This window comes from Apteryx rowi, unplaced genomic scaffold (assembly GCF_003343035.1).
Source record: "Apteryx rowi isolate R43461 unplaced genomic scaffold, aptRow1 scaffold_367, whole genome shotgun sequence".
Taxonomy (NCBI): domain Eukaryota; kingdom Metazoa; phylum Chordata; class Aves; order Apterygiformes; family Apterygidae; genus Apteryx; species Apteryx rowi.
The window spans coordinates 253,720-278,693 of record NW_020450163.1 but is presented as its reverse complement, the minus strand read 5'-3'; the positions used below and the strand labels follow the sequence as shown (position 1 = coordinate 278,693).

General features: G+C 60.8%; 1 protein-coding gene across 1 annotated transcript in view; it reads left to right on the top strand.

Moving 5' to 3' along the window:
- The window catches only part of NPDC1 (neural proliferation, differentiation and control 1), a 54,294-nt gene extending 31,374 nt beyond the window's left edge, over positions 1 to 22,920 (top strand). The window contains exons 6-13 of the mRNA XM_026073383.1: positions 7,324 to 7,467; positions 18,406 to 18,513; positions 18,740 to 18,916; positions 19,093 to 19,159; positions 20,510 to 20,594; positions 20,804 to 20,883; positions 21,113 to 21,209; positions 22,656 to 22,920. Coding sequence (XP_025929168.1) covers positions 7,324 to 7,467; positions 18,406 to 18,513; positions 18,740 to 18,916; positions 19,093 to 19,159; positions 20,510 to 20,594; positions 20,804 to 20,883; positions 21,113 to 21,209; positions 22,656 to 22,733 — 836 coding nt within the window. The 3' untranslated portion in view covers positions 22,734 to 22,920. The remainder of the gene's footprint in view (positions 1 to 7,323; positions 7,468 to 18,405; positions 18,514 to 18,739; positions 18,917 to 19,092; positions 19,160 to 20,509; positions 20,595 to 20,803; positions 20,884 to 21,112; positions 21,210 to 22,655) is intronic.
- Positions 22,921 to 24,974: the final 2,054 nt, after the last annotated feature.

Here is a 24,974-nt window from a genome sequence, read left to right as displayed (position 1 = left end):
CGGCACCGGGGCTAACGTCACCATTAGCCCAGAGAGGCTGGGCGTTGCTTGTGTACAGAGCTTACGTGCTCTTATGAGATTTCTCATTAATTAATTTCCCTCTTAAGCTAACTTTTACCTTTTTATCTGCTGCAATTAAACACCCGGGCGAAATTCCTGTGTTCCCTTGCTAGCCGGATGTCCTCCTTCTATTTTCTTTTCTTTTTTTCCCTGCTGTACTTTTTGGCGTGACAGTGGAAAAAAAGATTTTACCCAGGGCCGTAAATGTCAGTAGTGCAATAACTTGTCTCAGCCAGGTCTCCTTATCAGCCTGAGGAGGGCCCGGTGCGATGCTATTGGTCTCTCATCGTGGTGGGCAGCGTCTGTCCATGCAGTCCAGAGGGATGCAGGCAGGACCTCCCCGTGCTCGGTGCGCTTTTCTTGCGGCGGGGCTGGCAGCAGCTCGGCGGTCTGTATGTCCCCAGTGTCCCTTGAGCGCCCTTTGGGCCTGGGTGAATTGTGCTGAGCTTTCCGATCTGAATGACCCTTGTCAAGGGCAATGGGGGGTGCAGGCGCCTCAGAGCCTGAGGACCGAGGTTTCTTTGCATGCGCACGGCCAGCCTTGCTCCCGCATGCCCTCGGCTAACCCTCGGACTGCTGTTTGTTTTTCCTTGCTGGCTGCGAGGTGTCGAGCGCTCTCCTTCGCCCTGCAAAGACTCATGCCCTAAAGGAAACACAGCGGGCTGTGGAGCTGTCCTTGGAGCTCAGCTCCTGTGCGTGCTTCTGTCCATGGCAAGCAGGCACCAAAGGTTTGCCCCAGGCGAAAGCCCCGGGTTTTTAATGGGTTCCCTTTGATCACGCAACACTTTGCTGCTGGTTTTCAAGCTGCCTCTTGCAGTGCTCTGTGCTGGTGCCTGCTTGCATGAGAGATTTGCGCCCTGATAGTCATGGTGACGGCAGGAACAGGCAGTGCGAACAGAGCATCCTCCACCATCAGGCTCCCTTGGAAGGTCCGTGCTGGCGATGTCCCAGCTGCGCTGCAGACAGCGGTGGCTTCGGGTGATGCTTTATTGTCCGCTCCTCTTGCAACGTTTTACTGTGCATTCCTCTTGCAATGTGTTATTGTAGGCACCTCTTGCGATGCTCCTCTTGCTCTGTTTTCCAGTTGGCTTGTAGAACCTGAAGGCAGGGTCTGTTCTGCTTTGCAGTGTTCCTGGCCGGTGGGTGTTTCGGTCTGTGGGTAAGATTTGAGAAAGCATTTTGGTAAGGAAAATGCAATGCAGATGTCCAACAGCTTGAAGCCCAAGTCCCCCAGGTCCCAGCCCACGGTCTCTCCTCTACGTTGCCCAGCCTCCCGTGCTGCCGTACCAAGCCACATACACGGCGTGGGAACAGCCCTGACACCTCCGCAGCGAAGAGGAGGTTCCCACCACCCCCAGGGGTGAGCGTGGCTGGAAATGCAAGCAGTGCATCGACAGCGATTAACAGACCTGATTTCGGAGGGGAATTCCCAAATCGTTCCAGCCTGACAGCAAGAGCAGAGGCAAGGTTGAGGGGGTTGCCTCCCACAGAGTGGTGTCACTGCAGTTTGGTGCCAGGGCCGTGGGAGAGACGGTGCGTCGTTCCCATGGTTAAAAGGGGAACGTCGAGCGTATCCACGCTAGAGCCTGCCCGTGTGCTGTCACGGGGGCTGGCATGTGGGAGGGGAGACCCGCGGCTGACGAGATGCCGGAGGCAGACCCCGCCGGGTGGCGCAGAGGTTTCTCTGGGCCGGGTTTGCAAGGCTGGGACCTTGCTCCTGGCCGCCCAGGACCAACCTTGGCCATGGTGCTCTTGGTGGCCCTTCTCCCCTGCCCTGGTGGAGCTGCAGCGGCTGCTGTCCTGGTTGCCAGGACTCTGGTGCAGCCATGACCCAGGCAGCCTTCTGGAAATAAATGGTCCAACTGGGCTGACGGGTTGCAGGGACTCGTGTCCGGGTGGCTGGGCCACTCCAGGGAGCTGCTGCTGGAAGCGTGGGGGCCAGGGGATCCCATTTTTGGTGCTACCAGTAGAGGGGAAGTCTAGGAGGTCTTTGCCTCCCCACTCTCTCAGATGCTGGTGGCAGCTCCTGGGTCTCGTTCCTGCGCTGGATGGCTACATAACCGATGGTGCTGAGCTCTGCAGGAGAGCCACTCTCAACGCGCTCTGCCGGGGGCCGCCGTTGTGGACAGGGAAACTGAAGTGCAGAGAGGAGGGTGTCACCCAGGGCCGTCACCCAGCCAGTGGCAAACCCAGGAACAGGCAGTGGGGCTCCGTGGTGTGTCCGCTAGAGCACAAAGCATGGTTTTGCTGGCCAGCTTGGAGCAGGCTTGATCTATGGGAGCAGACTGAGTGCCTCAGTGAGGGCACAGCCACGCTGGGGTCGGCAGAGGGTGCAGGAGCTGCATCCAGCTGGGAGGAGACTTATCCATCCCATTTTCAGGCCGGAGCAACTTTTCCTCCTCGGCGTGCAGCGGGGAAAGCGTGCTCCTCAGGCACTTGCCCTGTGCCCCAGCAACTTCTGGGTGCCCATGGGCTCTGCGAGCAGGTTTGCAGAGCCATGCTGGCCCAGACACAAATCTCGAGGACTGCCGAGGGAAGGGGGTGAGGGGCAGATGGACAGGCAACTCCCTGCGTGACTGCAGTCAACATACTAAATCTCCCCTGTGGCTCCCGAGCACCCATTGCCCGATTCCCAGCACCCAGCACCAGCACTGCTCGGTGCCCCTTCTCCCTCCTCCTCCACAGCGTCTGGCTCATCCAGAAGCACGGCACAGAGGTGCCCACTCTTGCCAAACCTCTCCAGAAACAGCCCAGAAAAACCCTCCGCTTAGTTGCCTCTGGGCTGCCCAGTGGCCTCAGCGGCTTGCAGAACCATAGCAACTAAACAGGGAGCCGCGAGACCGATGTAGTGGGCTAATATATGTGCTCGCTGCATAATGATTGATTAAACATTTGGAGTTTAATTAGATGAATGTCTGTCTCTCTTGCTCTTATTCCTTACCCGTGACAGTTGCACAAGCACAGCTCGTTCCTCAAACACAGATAACGACCTTTTATATATTCAACGTGGGGTTTTATTTAATCAGTTGCTGGGCACTGGCTAAGGATGCTGGGGCTTGCAGCTCCCAGCCTCCCGCGGGAGAAGCAGCCAGCCTGAATTTCAGGTATGGCAGCCTCAGCCCTCAGCCCTGGCTCGGTCCTGGCTCTGCACCCCAGCCAGGCTCCACACTGTCTTGTGAACGGGACCACCTTTCCCAGGCTGTCTTTCCTCCCTGGTGAGTCCCCATCTCCTTTATTTACGGATCTGTGGGATCCTGACAAGATCTCGCAGGCTGCTTAGTGCTGCCAAACGTCTGCTGGGGCAGATCTTGCTTTTTAAGATACTCTGCGGTTGCACACTACCAAGGTAATGCAGAGTGTAGCATGTTTGCATCGGTGGTGGCCTCTAATTTTGAGCACCGAGTGGGTTGGGTTTCTTTCTTCTGCATAAGAAAAGCTTTTTATGGTGTCTGTTCCTGGGGGAGAGGGGGAGGAAGGACACGCTTTCAGGTGTCTGCGACACCAGAGGTCTCAGAGGGTCTCCAGCTGCCGCGTCCTCCCCAGCCCCTCTGTGGGAAAGTGCTGGGGTTCTTTCTCGCGGCGCGAGTCCCTCCCCAGCGGGAGCGTGGGGTGTCCCAGCTCCCCATCGCTGCGCTGCGGCCTCTTCCTTTTCTTGAGCTTTTGAGCATTTGGCCTTGTTGCCTTTTCAAATGAAGTTTAAGTGACCTTAAGAAAGAGACGATGGGTAGAAAAATGGCCCCTCCACTTAAACGTCCAATTTTCTCCCCATTAAGCACAAAGGAAAAATCAGTTGGTCTCCCGGCCAGGAAGGTCGGATCCAGCCTGGCGCTCGGCAGCAGCTCTGGGCCAGGCTTCCTCTGCGCTTGCCCTTCACCGAGCATCCCTGCTCTCTGCTGCTGCCGCCTGGGCGCAGGATGAGACGGCAGCCCTGGCGCGGGAGGGTGCACGCGGCGCGGCCCCTTGCCGAGCAGCTCCGTTTGCTCTCGCTGAGGAACCTTTTGAAGCGCTTGATTGCCACGCTGCTCTCCGGGTTTTGTTTTCCTCAGGCCTGCTGTCGCTTGCTTGCTTTAATGAAGGAATTATCAGGCTCTGGAAGTGGCGGTGACTTGCTTTCTCGCTCTCCTAATGCTTTTAAATTCTTTGCATTAAGCGCCCCCAGCCTTTTGCTAGCCTCGGCGTGCAGGAGAATACGCTAAGCGAATCACGTCAGACTAATTCCTCGCGCCCTGTGCTGGGTTTTGGCAGACTCTGGCTCATCTCTCTAATGGGGCCTAATTGGAGATGTCAAGAAAGCGGCACCTGCAAGATAAACCGCTGCAACAAACCGCTGCCATGCTTCGTTAAATAGAGAAATTGCCGCCGGCGGCCCTCTGGGGCGGGGAATTAGTGGACCTGATGCTATGTAGGATGCAGCGTGGGGAGTGGGTGGCCCCAACGGAGCCAGGACCGGCCGTCTCCTCCACCGTCCAGGGGCAGTGAGGCGCTGTCTGGTAAGGAGCCTGTTTCCCAGTTTGGAGTGTCTCAAAGCGGAACAGAGGTGTTCGGAGTAGGGTTCCTGGTGCCCTCTGCCCGGAGCACTGTGCAAAAAGGCAGTGGCTGCTTGGTTCTCGTGGTGGGGGGGGCATTTGCCGCGGGTGCGATGAGCTTTGCCCCTCAGGCCGGGTCGGTGGTGTTTCCCGGGGGACAGGGCCGTGGGGTGCTGCCCGCCTGGGCGGCTGGGCTTTGCAAAGGCAGGCGCTGTCCGGCCTTTTGCGGGGAGCCCTTTCGAAAGCACTGGCAGCGTGCGTTTTCTCCCCGGGTGGCCGCTGCAGTCGGGAGGAGTCTGCACCGTGGGCACAGGGGCAAGGGATGACTGGGACGGTGCCGGGAGCCATGTCCTGCCGTGACTCCTCGCCGGGCTCTCCTGACCTCTCCTGCCTGCAGGACGGACGACCGCGCCAGGAGCAGCCCACTCAGCTCGACGGCGCCGTGGGCAGGCACGAGGAGGATGTCTGTGGCTTGGCTAGGGTGGTGTCAGCTCCCTGGTGTCACTGTCACCAGGAGGAGAGCCCCTCCTAGCCCTGTGGGACCTGATGTGGTCAGTGAAACCCTGGGGTGCTGGTGTCCCTGCTGGGAGCCCGTTGGCCCTGCGTGTGCCTGTCGCAGCAGAGAGCTCGCTCTGTACTGCAATGTGTCCTGGACTTGTATGTCACTGTACTGGGGCTCATCTCAGTCCATCCCATAATTTCCATGCATGCTTTTGCACCCTCACCTGCTTTTCGCTCTGGCAGGTGAACATAGGCCTTGCATAAGAAATGGGATGTACTGTTCTTCCAGGAAATCCCACTGGTTTGACTCAAATCAAGAAAGAAATCAGACTGTTCTTTGCGCTTGTAGCATTGAAGAAGTGTTACAAGTATGTTAGGTCTCGATGAGGTCAGTACACCAGCGGGCTGTGCTGCTATTCAGAGAGACCTGGACAGGCTGGAGAGTTGGGCAGAGAGGAACCTCATGAAGTTCAACAAAGGCAAGTCCAGGGTCCTGCACCTAGGGAGGAATAACCCCATGCACCAGTACAGGTTGGGAGTTGACCTGCTGGAAAGCAGCTCTGCTGAGAGGGGCCTGGGAGTGCTGGTGGACCACGAGCCAGCAATGTGCCCTTGTGGCCAAGAAGACCAATAGCATCCTGAGGTACATCAGCAAGAGTGTTGCCAGCAGGTCAAGGGAGGTGATCCTTCCCCTCTCCTCAGCCCTGGTGAGGCCACATCTGGAGTACTGTGTCCAGTTCTGGGCTCCCCAGTACGAGAGAGACATGGAGCTATTGGTTGACAGAGCACTGCAACAGGTTGCCCAGAGAGGTTGCGGAGTCTCCTTCTCTGGAGATGTTCAAAATCCGCCTGGATGCAATCCTGTGCAACATGCTCTAGGTGACCCTGCTTGAGCAGGGGGGGTTGGACTAGATGATCTCCGAGGTCCCTTCCAGCCTCAACCATTCTGTGATTCTGTGATTCAAGACACATTGCCAGGAGCATGGGAGGGGGATGTACGTGCCCTTGGTCATTTGAAAAGTTACCGAGTTGGAAGTGGAAATGAGATGCCCCATTGACCCAGGACTGTTGGCCTGGCATCCTAACGGGAGATGGTGGCTTCTACCTGCAAGCTGCCCACAAGCACTAGGATCTCCAGCCCTTGGGCTGTGCCAGCCCCAGCAGCAGACCCTGGTGCAAGGTGACACTCAGCATCTCGGGCAGCAGTGTGGGGTTATGACAAGCCGTAACAGCAGTGCCCGGGCTTCAGAGTGTGGTTTTTTTGTTGGTTTGGGGAGGTTTGTTGTTTACCTGCAGCTACCACCCAAGCATAGGTTGTGCATTGGATTTGATTTTGGCTGCTGCTGTGGGAGGGTTCCTGGTGGGAGCTGAAGACCCTCGTCACAGCCTGCTCCGCCGTGAGCCAGCCTCTGCTGGGCTGCCCTGGCTGCTGAGCTGGGGCTGACATGCGCAGGAGGCCTGCGATCCCAGCGCTTGGGGTCCTCGACGGGAGGAAGAGCGCTGCCCACTCGTCCTGCAGCTAGCAAACTGCCTTGAGCAGGTCATTAGAGCACAAGCTTAATTGCAGCGACTAATCACTTTGCAAAGGTGGGCAGCTCCGGCAGAGCACTTGGCTGGGGCTGGGGCAGAGGGTCGGCTCCTGCAATTAAGCATGCAATTAGCTGTGCTCATTAACTTCTGCAGGAGCTGAGCTGCCCTCTGCACGCGGGGCCGGGGACTGCTCTGGGGAAAGCAGGCTTGTCCGGGGGTGCATTGGGGCATGGGTGCATGAGAAGGGACCTGCAGCAGGTCCGGTCTGGGATCAGGCTCCAGCTCAGGGGGTGCTGAGCTGTCTCCCTGAATCACAGCAGGCTCCAGACCTGAGCTGGGCCCTGCAAATGTGACAGCTTCCCAGCCTCTTGCTGTCGTGGCACCAGGGGAGCGGGAGCAGGCGGGCTCGGAGCAGCTTGCAGTCATGCTCAGCCTCCCCACGCTGATCCTGTCTCTGATCCAGGCTGCCTTCAGAGCAGATGGGATCTCACCCCTTTCGCTCTTCGCCTCCAGACAGGACAGTTGTGGGTTTGGTCAGCAGAGGTTAGCGAGACCTCAGAGGAGCAAAACTATTTGTACATCGGTCCAAGGCGTAGCTGAGGTTGAATCACCCCCAGGCCGATGAAGGTCCTGGAGCTGCTCCGGCAGAAGGGAGCGTGTCTGACCCCTCTTCTCCACCTGACGTGTTTTCTCCCCCTCTCCACAGTGGAGTCGTGCCCCCGGAGCCTGGACTGCACCCTGCAGCGCCGGGAGCTGTGCCCGCCAGGGTCCCATGCCTGCGGGCCCTGCCTCCAGCAGTTCGTGGAAGACGACCATGGACGATGCGTCCAGAAGAAACACTCACCCAGTGGTACGTGCAGCTACGTTGCAACCCTTTTCCTCTCTGTTACAGCCTGGTCCCTGCCAGCAAAAGGGGCCTGACTTGGTTCCCTGTCACCCCAAGCTCCACCCTGGGAATGGTGGCTACATGTGCTGCTGGGGGCCTCCCGGGACCCACAGGTGCTGGGTGTTTCCCTCTGCACGGGATGTTTGCTCATGCCCAGCAGCAGGGATGGAGGGATTTTTCCCATTCCCCTGCCCCAGCTGTTGGACGGAAGCTGTGCTCCACGCAGAGGTGTGGGTCTCCTTGCAGCACGCAGCTCATAACACCACCGCTGGCGTGTCACCCACTCCTGCAGGGCAGATGGGGTCCCTTAGCCTGCTCCTCAGGGTTTCTCTCTCGTGCCAGGACAGGGCACCCTGCACCCTGCTCACCCCTGCAGCCGGGGATGCTCCTGTGGTGGGTAAAGCCTGGAGCCTGGTGTGGGCAGCCCCTTGTTAAGCCTGGGAGCTGAGGTCCTTCGTGCCACCTGCAATGAGCTGGGCGAAATGGACTTTCCCCCCACTTTCTGCCCAGGACTGGCAGGGCAGTCAGCGCTTCGGGAAGCCTGGTTATGGGACGTTGGTGGCTCAGCACCCTTTAGTGCTGATTCATGCTCCTTTTAGATGCTACAGAGCAGCTGATGGGGAATTTTGTAGTGTGAGCTGGCACACCTGCACATAGGACCTGTGTTTGTTCCTTAAGCTCTTCCCGGGATCCTGGAGAGAGGTTGCCGCTGGGGCAACCTTGACACTGGTTAGCTGTGCTCTGCATGCCCACTGCTGCCCCACGCTGCCAAGCTGGCAGCTCACCGGCTGCTTTTCCTGCTGGGCCTGGCGCCCTGTCCCGGGTATTTGGCTCCCGCCACAGAGTGCCTTCAAGCGCTGACCCCGAGTGACAGCAGCGCTCGCGGTGACGGTGACGAGTGCCCTGTGTTTGAGCTGCCTGGCTGCCTGCGATGCTGCCTGCCCATCACTGGGCTTTCATTGAGCTCCTCTGAGACCATTAACCCAAGGCCGGATGAAGCCAACCTGGGGCTGCTCTCAGCGTTGCTGGTGCAGACGGAAGCGCTGACGTCAATCCCCCGGTGCGACAGTGGGACCTGGCGGTGCCTGAGCCTGCAGGGCCGCGGGGGAGGCTAGGGCAGCGGTGGGGAGCAGGGAGGGAGGGCTGCAATGGGTGGCTGCGGGGGTAGGAAAGGGTGCTGGCAGCAGACAGGACGCTCCAAGACTGCTAGATGGCTGCTGTGGGATCCAGGCGCTTTTTTTTTTTGGCAAGGATATCGGCTGCGTGCTGCGCTTGGGGGCAGCAGAGAGCCCCAGGCTTTGCAGGAACGTAGCGGCTTTCCCTGCACAGAGCCGTGACTCATGCAGCCCACCCACCCCGCCACCCGTGGCCGAGGCGAACGGGTACCCACGGCTGGAGCGTGCTTCCTCACTCATCCTGGCACCAAGCCAGGCTGGCGTTTGGGATTTCAGTCCTCACTTTGAGACATCAGTTTGTGCTTCAGGCCACCTCCGCCACGATCTCAGCCAGCCCCCGTGCAGCTCAGCCCACCTGCCCTCAGCTCTGCGGCGCAGCTGGGGGCGGGCAGCTCTACGGTGGCGGCTCTCCCTGGCTTGCTTTTCTTCCTTGCGGCACTTCGAGCTCTCCCCGTTTCACTCTGTTCCCGTCTCTCTGGTTGCATCGTGAGCCAGTAATAGCTCGAAACAGGAGCTGGTGCGGAGGTGCCTCCTGCGCAGCGATCCGCAGGGAGGGCACATCAGCAGCAGGCAGGGCTCAAGAGCTGCCTGTCAAGAGGGAGATGAGACACGCGTTAACCATAGCAGGGCTTGCAACAGCAGAGAGCTTGAAGGCGTTAAAGGCTGCATGGTGTGTTATCTAGATATTAACCCTCTCCTTTCTGGAGGGAATGAGGTCCCCGCAGGGCTGTGGCTATTTGCTGTGTGCTGAGGGCCCTCCTAAGAGCTCCTGGCCTGCAGAGAAGAGCCAGAGAGGTGGACAGGAGAAAGGCAGAACATCCCCTTGCAGCAGGAGGGGAGTCCCCTGATCGCCCAGCTCCACCTGCAGCCCAGCACTGGGGCTCTCCCCACCTTGGTGGGGGAGAAGCGTTGCTGTAGGTGCTGGTTGTCGGGCCCTGCTGCGTGCACAGGAGGATGGAGCCTCCTGGCTCCTGCCCAGGCTGTGGCGTGTTACAGAATCCTTGGAGAAAGCACTCCCCACACGTCTCCAGGGGCTCCTTCCTGTGACTGCCCTTGCTGGTCTGCAGGACCTGGCGGATGGGGAGACACCCCTCTTCCTCTGGCCCCAGCGGGTTTCAAGCACAGGCTCCACCAGCAGTGACGGGTGCCTGGCAGATGGGTGACCTTCGACTCTTCGTATAGTTTGGAAAGCAAAACTAGCTTTAGGCAGGCTTGTTTCTTTCCTTCCCCCTGCCCCAGACTTTTCTTTCAAATTCAATAAGCAGGCAAATTAAAACTGTAATTACAGCTCCACCCAATTATCCTTGCTCTAGCTAAAACCAAGCAGCCTCTTTGCGCCGGGCAGGAGGTAGTACCTGGCAATCCCCTGGCGCTCCGCTCGCCCTGGGGAGGTTTCACTGGCGATGAACCAGGTGTAAAATTGGGAGGCGCCTGGTGCTGGCGCCCGTGGGCAGGGTGCTGCCCCACCAGAGGGCATCAGCAGGGTCTCTTGTTGCACCCTGGGCTTCTACTGTTGGCCCATCTCCAGCGTGTGGCCCCGGGCCCAGAGCAACCCTGCCACTGCGGGTTCTGCTCCGCTGGTGGGCAAGAGCCTTGTTGCTTCTCTGCCCAGAAGAGCCACTGTGCATCCCATTAATACCATCTTGCGTAGGGGAAGGGGACCAGGCTGTCACTGTGTTGGTGCTCAGTCTCCCTCCGGACATGCTCCCAGCAGCTGAGCTGCTTTCTTGGGACATTTCTCCTGGCTTGCTGCTCCTGAGCATCTTGCTGCGGGGACACAGCTCCCATGGGGCAGCCTGGCCGGCCTATGGCGATGCTGTGATACTGTAGCATCCATAGTGTTTCCAGGCAAGACCAACGGGCTTAAGCCTTGTCTGCCTTCAGCCCTGGGGGGGCGTTGAGCACCTTTCCAGCCCCTTCTTGGGAGCAGGGCTGGGTGTCTGGTTGCTCCAAGCCGGGAGCTGGCTCGTTGCACAGCGTCTCTGCTGTGGCGGCAGCCCCTCACTCCCCAGGGACACTTCTGGCCCCCTCGCTCTCATGCCACGGCCTGGTGAGCTCCTGAAAGCCTGCAGGGTTGTTTGTCGCACCCCGTGACAGACCACGGCGGTGGTACGGGGTGGTGCAGGAGAGAACGAGAGCTTCCCGCCCCTCCTGGGTCAGGGCCCATGCGTTATTCACGGCAGCCTTCGCTTTCCAAACAGCCCCATGAAATATTCGCGGGAGCCTTCAAGAAAGGGCCTCAGGGGCCGTGCAACAGCTGGAAGCTTCTTCATGTGGGCTCCTTAGGGGAGACTGGGCAGGAGGACTGGGTCCTGGTTCTCATCGCACCAGCAGCCAGCACAGGCACCAGCGCTCTTCTCGGCTTGCTCAAGGCAGCGGTGGGGGCCTGCCCTGCAGAGCTGGGCTGTAGCGGCCCCCAGAGGTCATTCTGCCACCAAAGTCTGACCCGCTCGTTGCATGGATGGGGCCGTATGGGTTGTTTCAGTTCCAGTTCCCGCACCTTGAGCCCTTAGCCCGAGAGCAGCCGTATAGGGCAAGCGAAGGTTCGCCCGCCTCGGGGACGCTGGAGCGGGTATGGGAGCAGAGGAGCACGCGGCAGCACATCCCCCAGCTGCTCTCCGTCCGCGGCACCGTGTCCCAGCCAGTGCGGGCGGAAAGCCAGTGGTGCTGGGCTCTCCCCAGCCTCTCCCCATTTGCTTTCCCAGTGGCAAAGCCCTGAGGGCTTCCCTTGGCCTCTCCCCCTTTTTGCAGGCGGGCTCAGCCCTTGCTGGCGGTTTGGGGTCCTGCCATGGGTCCTGGCCCATGTCAGTTCGTGGCAGCTGGACCCGCAGGGATGCAGGGGCTGCTGCGACCCAGCCGGGCGAGGACAGTCTCCAGTGCTGTGAGTGCCCTTACCCCCGACGTCAGGTGGGGAAAGGCGGACGCCAGGCCTCCTGCGGCAGGATTCGAACGCAGAGCTCTCGGCGCGTGCTTCAGCTCCCAGCCCTTAGCCTCTGCGTGGGTGCCTGCAGAGGTCTTTCCGAGCCTTTGCTTCGCTGTGTGCGGGTGCCCGCGAGATGGTGAGGTTGATTTCTCATCCTTCACGCATCTGGCTCCAGGACTGCCTCCCTTTTAAGAGGATCAGCCCCTTAAAATAGAGGCGAGAGCCCAAAACCGGAGCCCTATCATGGAGAGGGAAGGGGGACAGGCTGTGCTGAAATGAGCCCCTCGGGCTGGTGGGGAGAGCAGCCGGATCCCGCTCCAGACTCTGCCCCTCTCGCTCATCTCGGAGCAACCGGCTGTGGCGGGGGTGTCGGGTTTTTTCCATGAAGTCTCGGGAGCACGTTTCTCTCTAGGAAGGGATGCACATGCGCCTGTGTCTCCATAGCAACTCCACCTGGTACCCGGCGCTTGGGCAGCAGCGGGATGCAGGGCCGGGTCAGCATCCCCTCCCAGAGGGGTGTCACCCCGCGTCCCCACCTCTCGCCCGACCTCCAGCTTGCGCTTTGCCTCCGAAAGCCCCAGAGCCTCACCTCGCTGCCAAGGTCGGGGGGGGGGGGGATTCCCCCCTCGCCCCAAACCCTCTGTCTTAACTCGCCCGGTGGGGGGGGGGAGGGGGGGTCGGTCATCCCTAGGGCGCTCGGCTTCCTTAGGAGAGCGGATGGCAGCCAGGCACTGCTGGGTTTGTGGGTGCTTTTGCAGCGCCTGCGAGCAGCATCGCCCAGCTCCGCAGCCAGCTCTGCAAAGCCGGCTCTGCAAGGCAGCCACGGCTGGGGCGGAGGGGCCCTAATTTGGGGGCTAGGGGAAAAAAGGGTAAAAGATGTGAAAACGGAGCAGCCGCCTGGCCCTCGGCCGCGTCTCAAGGATGCCTAACCCTTTAAAGGGGCTGCCCACACAGCCCCTTTAAAGGGTTAGGCATCCTTGAGACGCTGGTGACGCTGATCCCGGGATCCCAGCTGTGGCGTTACTCGCCGCGGCGCTGGTGCCGCGATTGGCTGCGGCTCCGGGCAGGAGCGTGGGCAGGAGCCGGGCTTCCTCTCCCTCGCACCCCCGTGCAGGCAGCTGGGCCGGCCCGGAGAGCAGCGGAGCCACACGCAGCAACCCGGTTGGGGGGGTGGGGGGCACTTTCTTTTTTCGGGGCAAGCCGCCGCCGGGAGCTCGTGTCGAGGCGATGCGCATGAGCCGGGCTTTGCTCCCCGAGTGCCTGTGTGCCTTGGCGGCTGCGGGCATTGGCGTCGCCGTGTACCCGGCTCCGCACAGATTGCAGCAGCCCGCAGGTAAGACAGACTCCCCGGGGTGCATCGGTTTTCGGCGCACCGCGGTGGAGCCTCCGGTTGCCTCTCGGGGGGGGTCTGCACCCCCCAAAATGCTGCTGCACAATGTGACGGCACCTCGTGCATCCCGGGGAGGAGTGGGGCCGAAGCTGCGCTTGGCTTGCCCGTGCCGCGATGCTTGTGCTGCCGGCAGAGTCGGGAGGGTGCGATTAGGGCAATAAATGGATGTTCAGCTGTTTTGCGCCTTCCCATGGAGGCTTGGACGTTTTGCAGTGTTGGCGCCAGGTTTCTTCCACCTAGAGCCGAAACCCGCACGCATCCCTTCTGGCTCTCTGCTGTCCCCAAACCCGGCCCAGAACAGGCAGGGCTGGGAGAGCCGCCGGGGCAGGATGCTGGTGGTGCCTGGCCCGCTGCGGGCCAGCAGCGAGGCCGCCCATGAGAGGGCACCCGTGGCCCGTGCGTGCCCAGCACGCCCTCAGCGCCGCAGCCGGGCTGGGGGGGGCCGTGGGGAAAACCCGCCTCGGCTTGGTGCCAGCTGAGCAGCGGGCTGACAGCTCCTTGGCTGCAAGAGCGAGGGCGATCCTAGCCTTTCCCAGGAGGCTCCATCCATGCCAGCAAAAGCAGGTCGACTCTCCTGTTGGCTCTCGCGACAGCCCTGTGCCTGGCGCTGGCCTCGGCAGGTTTCCCTTTCGGCGGGTCCTGCTCTAGGCTGCAGCTGAAGGGTGCCGGGGGCGGCTCTGCATGGTGGCAGAGGCGTTTTCCACCCGCAGGAGCGTGCCCAGCTCCTGTGGCCTCCCCCCCCCACCTTGGCTTCTGCAAGCCGCAGGGCGCTGACGCCCTTTCCGCCAGCCGCGGGTCGCGGCGCACGCGAGGGCGCTGCTGCCGGGCGCCTGGCTCCGAGCCCGGCGCTCCCTCCCCCGGGGGACGCTGCCCCGAGCCTGCGGTTTGGCACCTCCGCTCTGCGGCCGCTGCCTGGCCCCTTCCAGCCCCGTGCCAGCTGGGCAGGCCGGCGGGGCGTTTGGGAAGGTGCGGTGGCCGTGCTCCGGCTCCCACAGCCGTTCCTCGCCCCTTCCTCAAGGGGCTGACCCAGGTTACAGTGTGCGGTGACCCCGTTTCAGGCTCGCTGGCGGAGCAAGCCTTGGGGCGGCCTCTGCTTCCGAAGAGGAACGGGGAAGTGCAGCGGTGGCTCCTGCGCGGGCTCGGCCGGGCCAGGGCAGCGCAGCCTGGGGAGGTGCCCGGCACCGTGGGCAGGACGCTTGGGTGCTCTGGTCGCGTGTGGTGCCCCATCTCGCGGCGCCCCCCAGCCCCATGCCCGTGCAATGCTCGTAGCGCAGGCAGGGAGGTCTCCTGCTGCGCTGACCCTGGGCAGAGCAGACATAACGCAGCTCAGGGGTCACACTGCCGCCTCCGTGTCTGTGCGGCGTCCCAAGCGCCAGGCTCGGTCTTTGCAAGGCTCCCTGTGTCGAGGAAAGAAGTGACCCTCACCACTGGCTGCGGCGTTGTCAGGCTCGGCAGCCGGTCCTTGCCCGCACCAGGTGGTTTGGGGCAGTCGGAAAGGGTCGGCTGGTGGGTGCTGCCGTCCCTCCTCTCCGGAGGGTGACCATACCCTGAGCCCGGGCCGGGAGAGGGCTCGGCAAGCGACGGCTGCCGAGCTAGGCTGGAAGCTGGGCTGCTCCCGAATGAGCTCTTGGGCTCTGGTGTTTGCAGAGGGAGGGGGGATTTTGGCAGCAGGGAGAAGCTGGAGCTGGGAGAAGGGGCCCGCAGGGAAAATGGGGCTGGAGCGCTCCTCATCCCGCCACTTGGCCCAGCGGCTTTGCTGGCGGCATCAAGGCGGCTTTGTGCAGGTCGGAGCAAGGAAGGGGGTTGTTCAAATTAGAAGCAATCCTGGGTGCTGCCAGCTCTCCCAGCACCCATCTGCCTTTGAAGCGGGCTGTTCAGTGGGTGCTGGTCAGGCGTTGGGTGCTGGGCCTTTGCGCTGGCCAGCACTGAGGTTAAGCTGCTGCTGTGCACTGAACACACCCTGGAAAAACTTCGTCCTGACTGATGTGGATATCACAGGAGAAAATTTCAGCTTAAAAGCTTTTGAAATGTAACGGCAAAACACAAAAAGGTTCTAAGTTTATTTTTAAGACTAGTGAAATGGGGATTTTTCATAGCTGAAAGAGAACCTGGAATTCTGACTTCGTAATGAAAGAGAGCGAATGGTTAGCCAGGGCTCTGCTGGCGAGCCATGAAGAAGAGTACTCATCCCTTTCAGGTTTTTTGAGTGCTGCTTTAAACTCTCGGGAAGGTTTGGAATGCTGTGCCAAGCGGAGCCAGGAGCTCAGGTGGCAGACTTTGCCCGAGAGGCTCAGCGAGGGTCACGTGCCAGGCACTGGGCCCCGGCCCCTCTCCACAGCCCCAGCAGCAGGATGGGGCCCGCAGTGCCCAGCCAGGCGCTCTGTGGCCCTGGGCAGCTGCTTCCAGCCTTTACTGTGTGATTTTCCAGCTTTTTTTTTTTTTTCCCCCCCTTAAGCAGGTCACATTAATCCTCTTGAAGCATCAGCTGTCGCAGTAACAGCCGCTCAAGGCGAAAAGGTGTCACGGCAGAACTGTGAAAAGTGTTGTGTTTCCATTTAATAGAAGTAGAAATATAATGATACAATGTGGTTCCCCACTAGGCCTGAAGGAGAAACTTTCCTGCAGACAGGGCTATCCCACAGGATTACTTAGCGCTCTGCAAACCTCTGGGACCGTGGCCGTAACAGCGCGCAAAGCGAGCCGAGCAAACCTGAGGGCTCTGTAGCGCTCCAGCTCCATCATCTCCTGCCTGACCACTGCAGGGCTCCCTGGCGCCAGGGTGCACCCAGCCGGGGTCGGCATGCACGCGCAGCACAGGGCAAGGGTCGCCGGCTGAGGGCTGGGGAGCCGAGCCCTAGACCAGGAAGGTCCCGGGAGAGCTGGGGGTCTGCGGAGCAACGAATCTTTGCACTCATTTTTGAGCCCTTGTGTGCACTTGTTTAAAGCAGGTGCCGAGGTTGCTGGCTAAGCCCGTGGCTCCGTGAACCAGCCTTTAAGGGAACCGCCAGAAATTAGGTTTCCATCCAAGTGGTAAGAGCAAGGTGCAGACCTGATGAGGGCTTCACCTTCTTCAAATACGTGCAGGTTAAATGCTTCGTTTCAGAGCTGAAAAGTGAACGTGCTCTCCTGGCACGAGCCAGCCCCCTGCCACGGTTTCCTTTTATATGGCTTAAGGTTATCTGACCCACTACGTCTCTGTTTTAAACTGATTTTTAGTGTGCGCAGACAAGCGGAGGTGGCGGGGGGGATGGTGGAGGGGGCTTTTGTGCCAGGACCTGGGGAGGGAATCGGTGTTTATTTCCAACACATTCAAAGTGCTGACAAATTCCAGAGGAGCTGTAATTGTTATAACCTTGAATTATCCTGGAACCAAGCTGCCGTGGTACCACCTCGCCTTTGTGTGGCTCCATTTACCCTCCAGGGCTTCCCACTGCGGCCAGCCCTGGCTGAATACGGCAATTGAGAAGCAGAGGGAGCCTGAACCATCTTCCGCCTTTGAAGTGGAGTTTAATCCTGTTAAAAGCCCAAGGCTTCAATAGTGGCCCCTGATAATGCGTCTGCTAAGCCCTTTGCAGGGGCAGCCTGGAGTTGAGCAGGTTCCTCTCCTGCCCTGGGAGCATGGGTGGAAATGGCCTGCAGGCACAGGGCTGTGGAAGCCACCCTTGGTGGTGACACCCAGCCTTCCCCGCTCGAAGCACTCGGTGCTTCACAGCAAATTCGTCGTGAAAACACCCAGTTTCTCAGTGCGGGTCCTCACCTGGCTGGTTTAGCAGCCTGTTGTGCAACCTGCCGGCTTGTGCACAGGGCTTTGCAAGGTGGGTGCATTGCTTGCTCCTGTTTCATTGCTTCTCTACTGAAATGCCCAGCAAAGCCCCAAGGCTATCGCAGGGTGTTCTCGTTGCAAAAGGCAGCAGGAGCATGTAGAAATGACCCCGGACCTCTTGCTTGGAGTGGACAGTGGGACCTGTTGTGGCCAGGGAGCTGAGCGCACCCAGACAGGACAAGAGATCTGCGAGGCTGGTGGCTGCCGAGAGGAGCTTGTCCAGACACAGCACAAAAACAGGGTCTGATGTGTCCTCACCACCCTAGCAGCACACTCTGGCTCGTTGGGTGTCCGGCGCCCAGCAGGGCATCCTCGGCTGCTGGGCCAGGGAATGGGGCTGGCGTCCCTGCCAGGCTGGCCAGCCCCTGGGAACGGGACGGGGCGGGTGGACGTTGGGACGGGGCAGGAGCCTGGCTGGGCAGGGGGCTCCAGGAGGACACAGGTTACAGCTTGCACTGGCTGTTTTGGAGGGGGTCACCCCCTCTCAGGTTGATTGCTTTGGAAACGTGAATACATGCTTCCTGCGAATGCCGGGAGCCGTTGTCTGTCTGGCCATGTGGCTGCTGGGGCAGGTGGGGATGGGCCACGGCCAGCCCTGGGGAACAGGGAAGGCTCTCAGCAGCCACTTGCGTGAAGGATAGGTGGGCGATTGCTGGTCTGGCTGCTGTCTCTGGAGGATACCCACCGGCGCTTCCGGCGTGCTGCGCTTGCCCTGTCCTGCCGTGGGCAAGCAAGATGCTGTTACACAGGTTTATAGCCCCACTGGATGCTGTAATGACCCCTCAGGGCGCCCCAGGACCATGGACTGTCCCCATCACCTTTCTCTCTGCTCCAGGCCGGTCCCTCCTGGCCCCACAGCCGGGGGTTAACCCAGCTCCCAGCAGCTGGCCGGCCTCTCCTCTCGCCCTCCAAGGAGACCGGGTTTGGACCCGTGGCTCACAGGGTGAGGAGGAGCATGACGGCCACCAGCCTTCCTCTTCCTCCGCATCCTGGTGGCAGCCTTGTCCCCAGCCAGGTTTGTGACCTGCCCTGTGCAGGCGGATGCCTCCGGGCCACACTGCTCAGGGTGAGACGGGAGCACCAGGGCAGGCAAGGGCTGGCAGTGCCTGGCATGCCATGGCCAGGCTGGACTGCTCCCCAGCCCTGCTCTTCCTCTTCTTCCTCCTCCTCTGCTGGCTCTGCACAGCACCTGGGGCAGCTCCTGCTGTGCAAAGGGGCTGTGTGTCCCCTCGCGGATGCAAGGGGCAAGTGCTAGGACTCCTGGGTCCCTTTGCTGGACTTTGCTACTGGCCCTTGGTCCGGGGCCAGGCAGCCTGGGAGTCCCCTGGTGCAGGCAGCAGTGGTGGCTTCTGCCAGGGAGAGTGGCTGGCAAACGGGTGAATCCGGCTAATATCCAGGCCCTCTGCTCCCATTGTGTCCTTGCCAGCACTGAGGTTGTTTAGGAGCACCTTGCCAAAGGGGCCACATCCTGCCAGGTGCAGAGCAGAAGTAGGCCCCGCAGTTGGAGGGTTTCCCGCCAGCTGCTGGGGACGTTGGCGTTGGGCGGCCCTGGCTCCCCCATCTCACGCTCGCTGCGTCTCTCTTGGCTCAGGGAGGACTTCGGTTCCCAGCTTGGAGGAAGAAATCGATTTTCTGGCGGACGTGCTGGCCAGGCAAGATGCTCCTCGCCCCCACCCGCTGCGCAATGGCAAACCCAGAAGTAAGTGCCCGTCCTCCCACTGTGCTGCTCCCAGTGCCCCCAGGCCGGACACCCCACGCAGGGATTTCTCCTGTTTTCCCCAATTCCTGAGCCTGAATGATGCGTGCCAGGCTAGACCTGGCTGTCCCTCTCCTTGGTGGAGGGACACCTACTCTCACTTTTAACCCACGGTACCAGGCTGGCGCTGCTCTGCTCATGCCCCTGCTTTCTCCTGCCTCTTCTGCAGCCGTCCCAGCCCCAGTGGGGAGGCATCGTGTAGCCAGCATGTTGAGCGGGGAGTCTTTGCAGAGGGATCCTGCCGGCAGCAAGGCAGCCACGACCCTCCCCACCTCTACCACCGAGGCAGTCCAGAAATACCCTGTGAAGGCATCGCCCATCCCTTCAAACGATGACGTGGTGCTCGGTAAGATCTAAGGGACGGGCCTCTGGGGCTCGGCGGAGAACATCTCGGCGTCCTTGCCCATGGGACGCGGGCTGGCGGAGGCCGGGGCTCTGCGCATCGCTCGGCTGGGCGCCGTGCCATCAGAGCTGCCACTGGGCTCACCCCCGCTGTCCCTCTGTGCCATCCTTCCTCTGCAGGGCTGATTGTGGTGTGCACTGTGGCCGGGATCTCCGCTCTAATCGTAGCTGCTGTCTGCTGGTGCAGGTAAGCCAGAGGCTGCTGGTCCCAACGAGTACCTAAGTGTCCTTGTGGTGCCTGGAGGAGCTTGTTCCCACACTTTTCTGGGGCCAGGGCAAGGTTTGGAGAAGAGGAAAATAGCTGTCCTTACTTGTCCCACCACAAATGCACCAGTGCCTGTGTCCACAAGGGAACAGTGTCTGCCAGACGAGGTGGAGTACAGTGGTGTGGGTACATGGGATGCCCCTGTGTCAGGCCGGGAGCAGGGGGTGCTTGGTTTGGCATCAAGCTTTGCCTTKSSCCCCCCCCCCCCCCCCGACATTGTAGGCCAGGCTGGATGGGGTCTGGTAGGAGCCTGCATGAGGCTCCAGTGTACTCAGAACTCATGATCCCAAAGCTGCCTGCTGCTCCAGAGAGTTTTTGGGGGCACAGAGGTGTTGGCACCCGACCTGCCAAGGTGCTAACTCTGCTTTCAGGGAGCAGAATGCATCACTGCTCCAGGCCCTCCACCTCAGACCCTGCTAAACCAGCTCACTGCTTGGCGCAACTGGTGTGCACTGGGTTTCAGGGGACCTCTGGTGCTCTCTGACCCTGACTAGCAGAAGCAGGGAGTGTGCACAGAAGCAGCTCTGTAGTTTTAAAATAGAGGAATATAGCTTGTCTCCATAATGCCCTCTGAGGGCCAAGTCTCCAGGAGCACATGGCCTTCCATGGCATGACCCAGCACTCAGGGGACTGCAGGAACAGGATCTGAGGCTCAGCAAGTGAAAAGCCCCATGGAGTCCGTTCTGCCTCCTTGAGAAACCCCGTGAACTGTGGTTTCCTTTTCCTTCTGAAACATTGTTTTTTTAAGTACAATTCAGGCTTTACCGCTCAGTCCCTTTCTGAGCCATCCCAAGGTGCTGTCCCACGGCAGCAGATCCTGCCACGCAGTGGTCTCGTGCAGGGGAAGCGCTTGCCTGCGCAACCCCAACTGGCCGTGCTCAGCCATCATACAGCCCTCGCTGCAGTGCTCAGCACGACAGGGAGAGCAGACGCTCCACGACCTCCTCGGAGCCAGGCTGGGAGACTCCTGTGCTTGGCCTCTTCCTCCCCTTGCTCTGCTCAGCAGCCAGACTGGCACTTCCCAGCCCCTGGAAAGCTGCCAGATCTTCGCTGGGTCGTCATGTGCCCAGATCCCACAGGATGGAGATGACCGACTGCATCTCGGTGCATGGGCAGGACCTCCTGGCTTGGGGGTGCTGCTGACTGTGGGTGCCCCTTGCAGGCAGTGTGGATCCGGGTCAGGGAGCTGAGCTGAAGCGGGGTCGCTGGGTCCAGTTTGGAGTCAGCTGCTCTGGTCGCTCCTGCCCAACTGCTGTCCTCTCTCCTTGGCAGGCTGCAGAAGGAGGTCAGGCTGGCGCAGAAAGCAGACTACTCGGCACAGAGAGCATCCAGCCCTTTGCCCTACGACAACATCTCGGTAAGGTGCCGGGTGCCTCCTGGCAGGGCATTTGGTGCCCAAGCCAGGCCTGCACTCCTTGCAAGAGGCTCCCAAAACAGAGGCAGGGGAACAACCATCAGCTCGGGCCCTGCTTTGGGCCACTGTCCGCAGGGCAGAGACCATGTCCTGGGGAGGGCTGGTGGCTTGCCAGAGCCCCGCGTTCACGTCTGCCATTGCTCTCTTCGCAGCCTGGGGACAAGACACTGGCTCAGAGCGCCCAGATGTACCACTACCAGCACCAAAAGCAGCAGATGCTCTCCATGGAGAAGTAAGCARGCTTGCCCTGAAAAGAGAAAGCAGGAGCAGCCTCCAGAGCTGCCCTGGGCAGAGGGTGCCAGAAGCCGGGGACGAGATCATGCGGTTCTGGCAGGAGCCCCAGTCACTGGGTCTTTGACCCAGCGGGCAGCACCCTGGAGCGCGCTTGGCCATGCCGTGCCATTAACTGGGAAATCATCCCTCTGGGCTTCACCCACCCTCTCTGAAAACTCTCCCCACAGGCATAAAGAGGAACCCAAGCTGCCAGACTCTGCGTCATCTGACGAGGAGAATGAGGATGGAGACTTCACCGTATACGAGTGCCCAGGACTGGCTCCGGTAAGGCACGGGGTCAGAGCGGTGGCTGGACTGGGGCACCTGTGAGCTGGCTCCTGCCAGCCAGCACCCTCTGCGCAGTCGAGCCGCAGTGGGGGCAGAGGGGAACCTGCTCATCTGGGGTGTGTGGGTCCTCAAGAGGAGACCTTTTAAAAATGTCCTTTGTCAAACTGTGTGATGGTCCAACCCCCCTGTGTCCCCTGTCAGCTGCCGGCAGAGCACCCGCCATCCCACTTGCTTCGAACACCAGGCACTCTCCCAGCCAGAGCTGCTGGGGCAGTTCAAGGCGATGTGACATGGGGCTGCTGCCGGCCCCCCTGTCTACGCTGGGTGCTGGTGGCCATAGGGGCTGGCGGTCACTGCTTCAGGCCCGGAGCTGCCTCAAAACTTCCCTCGCAGGGAACATGAGGCTGGCTCAGCGCTGCAAGCAGGGCTGGTGGTGGAAGCAGGGGCAGCTGTCACGGGTGAATGGGTTTGCGCTGCTGCAGACATGCAGCCTGGGTTTGCTCCAAGTGTTTGATGGACAGAAATGCGGCTTCCAGACATGGGGACATTCCTTGGGGAGTGCTGCCCTGCTTTGTCTCGGGAGCTGAGAACTGGAGCATCCGTTGGCAAGCCAAACCCAACCGCCCCTGAGATGCAGGCGATGTGGCCACATTGGGGTTCCTGGACACAGGAGCTCTGGTTGCTCCTCCTTGCGGCCCCCAGGCCACCAGCCAGCCAGCGTGGGGGATCCAGGCCCCAGTCCAGGACCTCCCTGGCCACTGGGTGGACCAGGGGAACCGTGGCCAGAGACCCCCCTCAAACCCAGAGGGGACTTTTCTGGCCCTTCGGCTCAATGGGGACCCTGGGGAAGGGCAGCTCCTAACAGCCCTGCTACAGGCCGGGGTGTAAAGAGCACAAAGGGACCCAAAGGGAGCCTTTCACATGGTAATGGCTGTGGTGCCCAGCCATCAGGGCCCAGATTAAGGGTCATCATTATGTCTTTACAGGCCCATTAAAGGGCTGTTGATGGCACACTGGCAGTCTGGGGAACCAACCCATTCCTATCAGTGAGCCTGGTGGGTGCTGGCATGGGAGAGCAGTGCCGGACTGTGTTTGTGTGCACTGCCCGTTCCCCCCCTGGAGCATCCCATCCAGTCAGAGCATCCCAGTCCGCTCCCTCCCACCCCAGCATGGAGCCAGGACCTTTTTCAGCCGTGGGTGCTGGAGCCCTGGTGCATCCCACCTGGGACCAGACCGCCTGGGCTCCCACCCAAGCCTCCCTCCCTCTCGACCTGTTTCTCCTCTGCCTGGCTTGCCCGTGAGCGGGTGCTGTGCCTCGGGGCCCGGCGTGTTGGGTTTCAGTCCCGACCCCTTACATAGCTGGGATGCGGAGGCTCACGAACCCAGCTGCTTTCTGACCTGCTTTTCTCCCCTCCCTCTGTCCTGCTCCCACCACCACTGCAGACCGGAGAAATGGAAGTGCGAAACCCGCTGTTCGACGACTCTACCTTGCACCCCTCGAACCCCAAGTTGCCCCAGTAACACCCTTCCTCTCTCCTCGCGCCCGAGCTCGCTACGGACTGTACGCAGAATGCCCAAACCCAGCGCAGGCAGCACCGCCAGAGGGGCACCCACGCCGAGGCGGAGGGGCCTGGGGCCGCGGGAGCCCGGCGCCCCCCGCTCTGCCAGACTGTTCGCTGCCTGCCCAATAAACACCCACTAACAGCTATGGGAGGGGGGGCTGCCCCCCCCTTTCCAGCCTCCTTGTTCTCTTTGACGGCATGAGCGCCTTCCTGCCTTGCCCCGCAGCTCCCCCGCCGCTGTGTCCTCACTGCTCTCTGGGGCTGGTGCAGATGTGCTCTCCCCGTGGGGCGCCCCGAGGGCGGCTGCTGTGCTGGCACAGAAATGGGGGGCTGCAGCTCTGGCTCCGGGCGTTTGGCTTCAAGGAGGGGTCGAGGGCTACTTTTACAGCTGCAACCAGTCTAATGCAAGAGCAGCCGTGAAAGATCTCAAGAGGGAGTCGGAGAGCACCAACGGGGCCACGATGCACTCCCTTCTTCAGTTGAAAGTGCAGCCGGGATTGGCCTGCCGCAAGCCCCTCCAGGAGGGATGGAAACTTTCCCAGGATTTGGCAAGCATCTTTAAAGGCTCTGGCTGGCACTAGGATGCCTGGTCCGTCCCCTTCTCCCCTGAAAGCCCCTGTAACCGGGGCCCTGCTTGAGAAGCCCAAACCAGGAGCAAGAGGGGGATAGAGAGGCTGCAGGCTTTGCTCCGGGTGATGCATCCTCAGCTGCTGCTGCTGCAGAAACTCTCCCTGCGCAGTGCACGGCTGCCTTCTCCCACCCTGGGCCCTGCAGTTTTACCTCTTTTTGGGCAGCTGGTCCCCAGAGATGCCCATGATGCAGGAGGTCCAGGTGCCTTTGGGGACCCCCTTGCCCGGGACAGTGGCTGGGCCCATTTGCAGCACAAGCCCCTCAGATGGGCAGAGGATTTCCTCGAGCTGTACTTGGGATGTTTAGGCTATCTCCATCTTCTCCACTGCTCCAGCCACCCCAGGGCCAGGTATTGAAGCGCTGCGGGGTGCTAAGGTCGAGGAAGGAAACATGCTGCCCCTATGCAGGGCTGCTGGAGCTCAGCATTGCTGGGGTTCACGGGCAATGGTCAGAAAGGGTTAAATGTTTTGGGTTGAAACCTGCCAGCAGTGGAGGACAGAGAGTGTCCCTGGGGCTCGAGGGGCCAAGGCAAGACATAGCCAAGTAGTCGTTCAGACGATGGCAGAGCTTGCCAAGCGATGGGCGCAGCGAGCACCCCCATGGCCCGTCGCAGAGCCCGTGCAGCCGCACTGGGACCCCCTGCCTGCTGAGTGTCACCCCATGCCCTGCCTTTCCCCGCAGCCACGTGCCTGCCCCAAAGAGCTGGTCCCCTTCACGGTGTCCCCTTGTAGGCAAAGCCTGGGCTGCTCCACAGCAGCCGGTGCTCTCTCCACAGCAGGGGACAGTCACTGAGGTCCATCACAGGACAGTGCCCGGCTCCGGAGCCACTGCCACCCATGGGCAGTGGGTGCAGGGGAAGGGGGGGGTGTTGTGCCCCCTTGCCAGCCCTTGCTGCCGTGTCCTTGCTCGGAGCCCGGCGTCTCTCCCCAGAGCCTCACGGGTGGTTGTTGCATGCGGGTGGCTCATTGCACGCGTGGGAGATGTGGGCACCAGGAGCAGCATGCAGCTGGGTGCTGGCAGCAGCGGGCAGAGGTGTGATCCCATGCCGGCGAGCGGTGGTGGCATGGAAACGTCTGCCCAGCGAGGTTTAAAGGCAGAAGCCATCACCTCGCGGATGCTTTCTCTCCGACGTGCTACATTAAACGTGGGTCGCTGCCCCTCTCCCAGAGGCCGTCGTTGTTGTATGGATTGTAGTTATTTTAAAAAGGAGATTTTATTAAATGACCATGTTTGAGACCCATTGCGAGTGTGTGGTGTGGGGCCAGGCGGGCTTCTCCCCACCGCGGCCCTTGCTCTGTTGCGTTGGATGCGGTTCCCACACGGGGATCCTCTCGCGTTGAGGTGCTCCTCTCCCAGCCGTGTGCCTGTGAGCAGCGGATCCAGGCTGGCACCCCTGCACAGTGCCCAGAGCTTTCCTTATTCCTAGGAAAAATGAGTTTTAACTTTTGCTTCTCAGACCCCCATGCATGGGCATTTGCCAAAGTGTATAAGCTGTTAAGGCAGGTGGGTGCAGGCTGCTCTCTCCCCCTGGATTTGCACCCTAGCCCCTAAAGCGGTGTCAGCCCTCCTG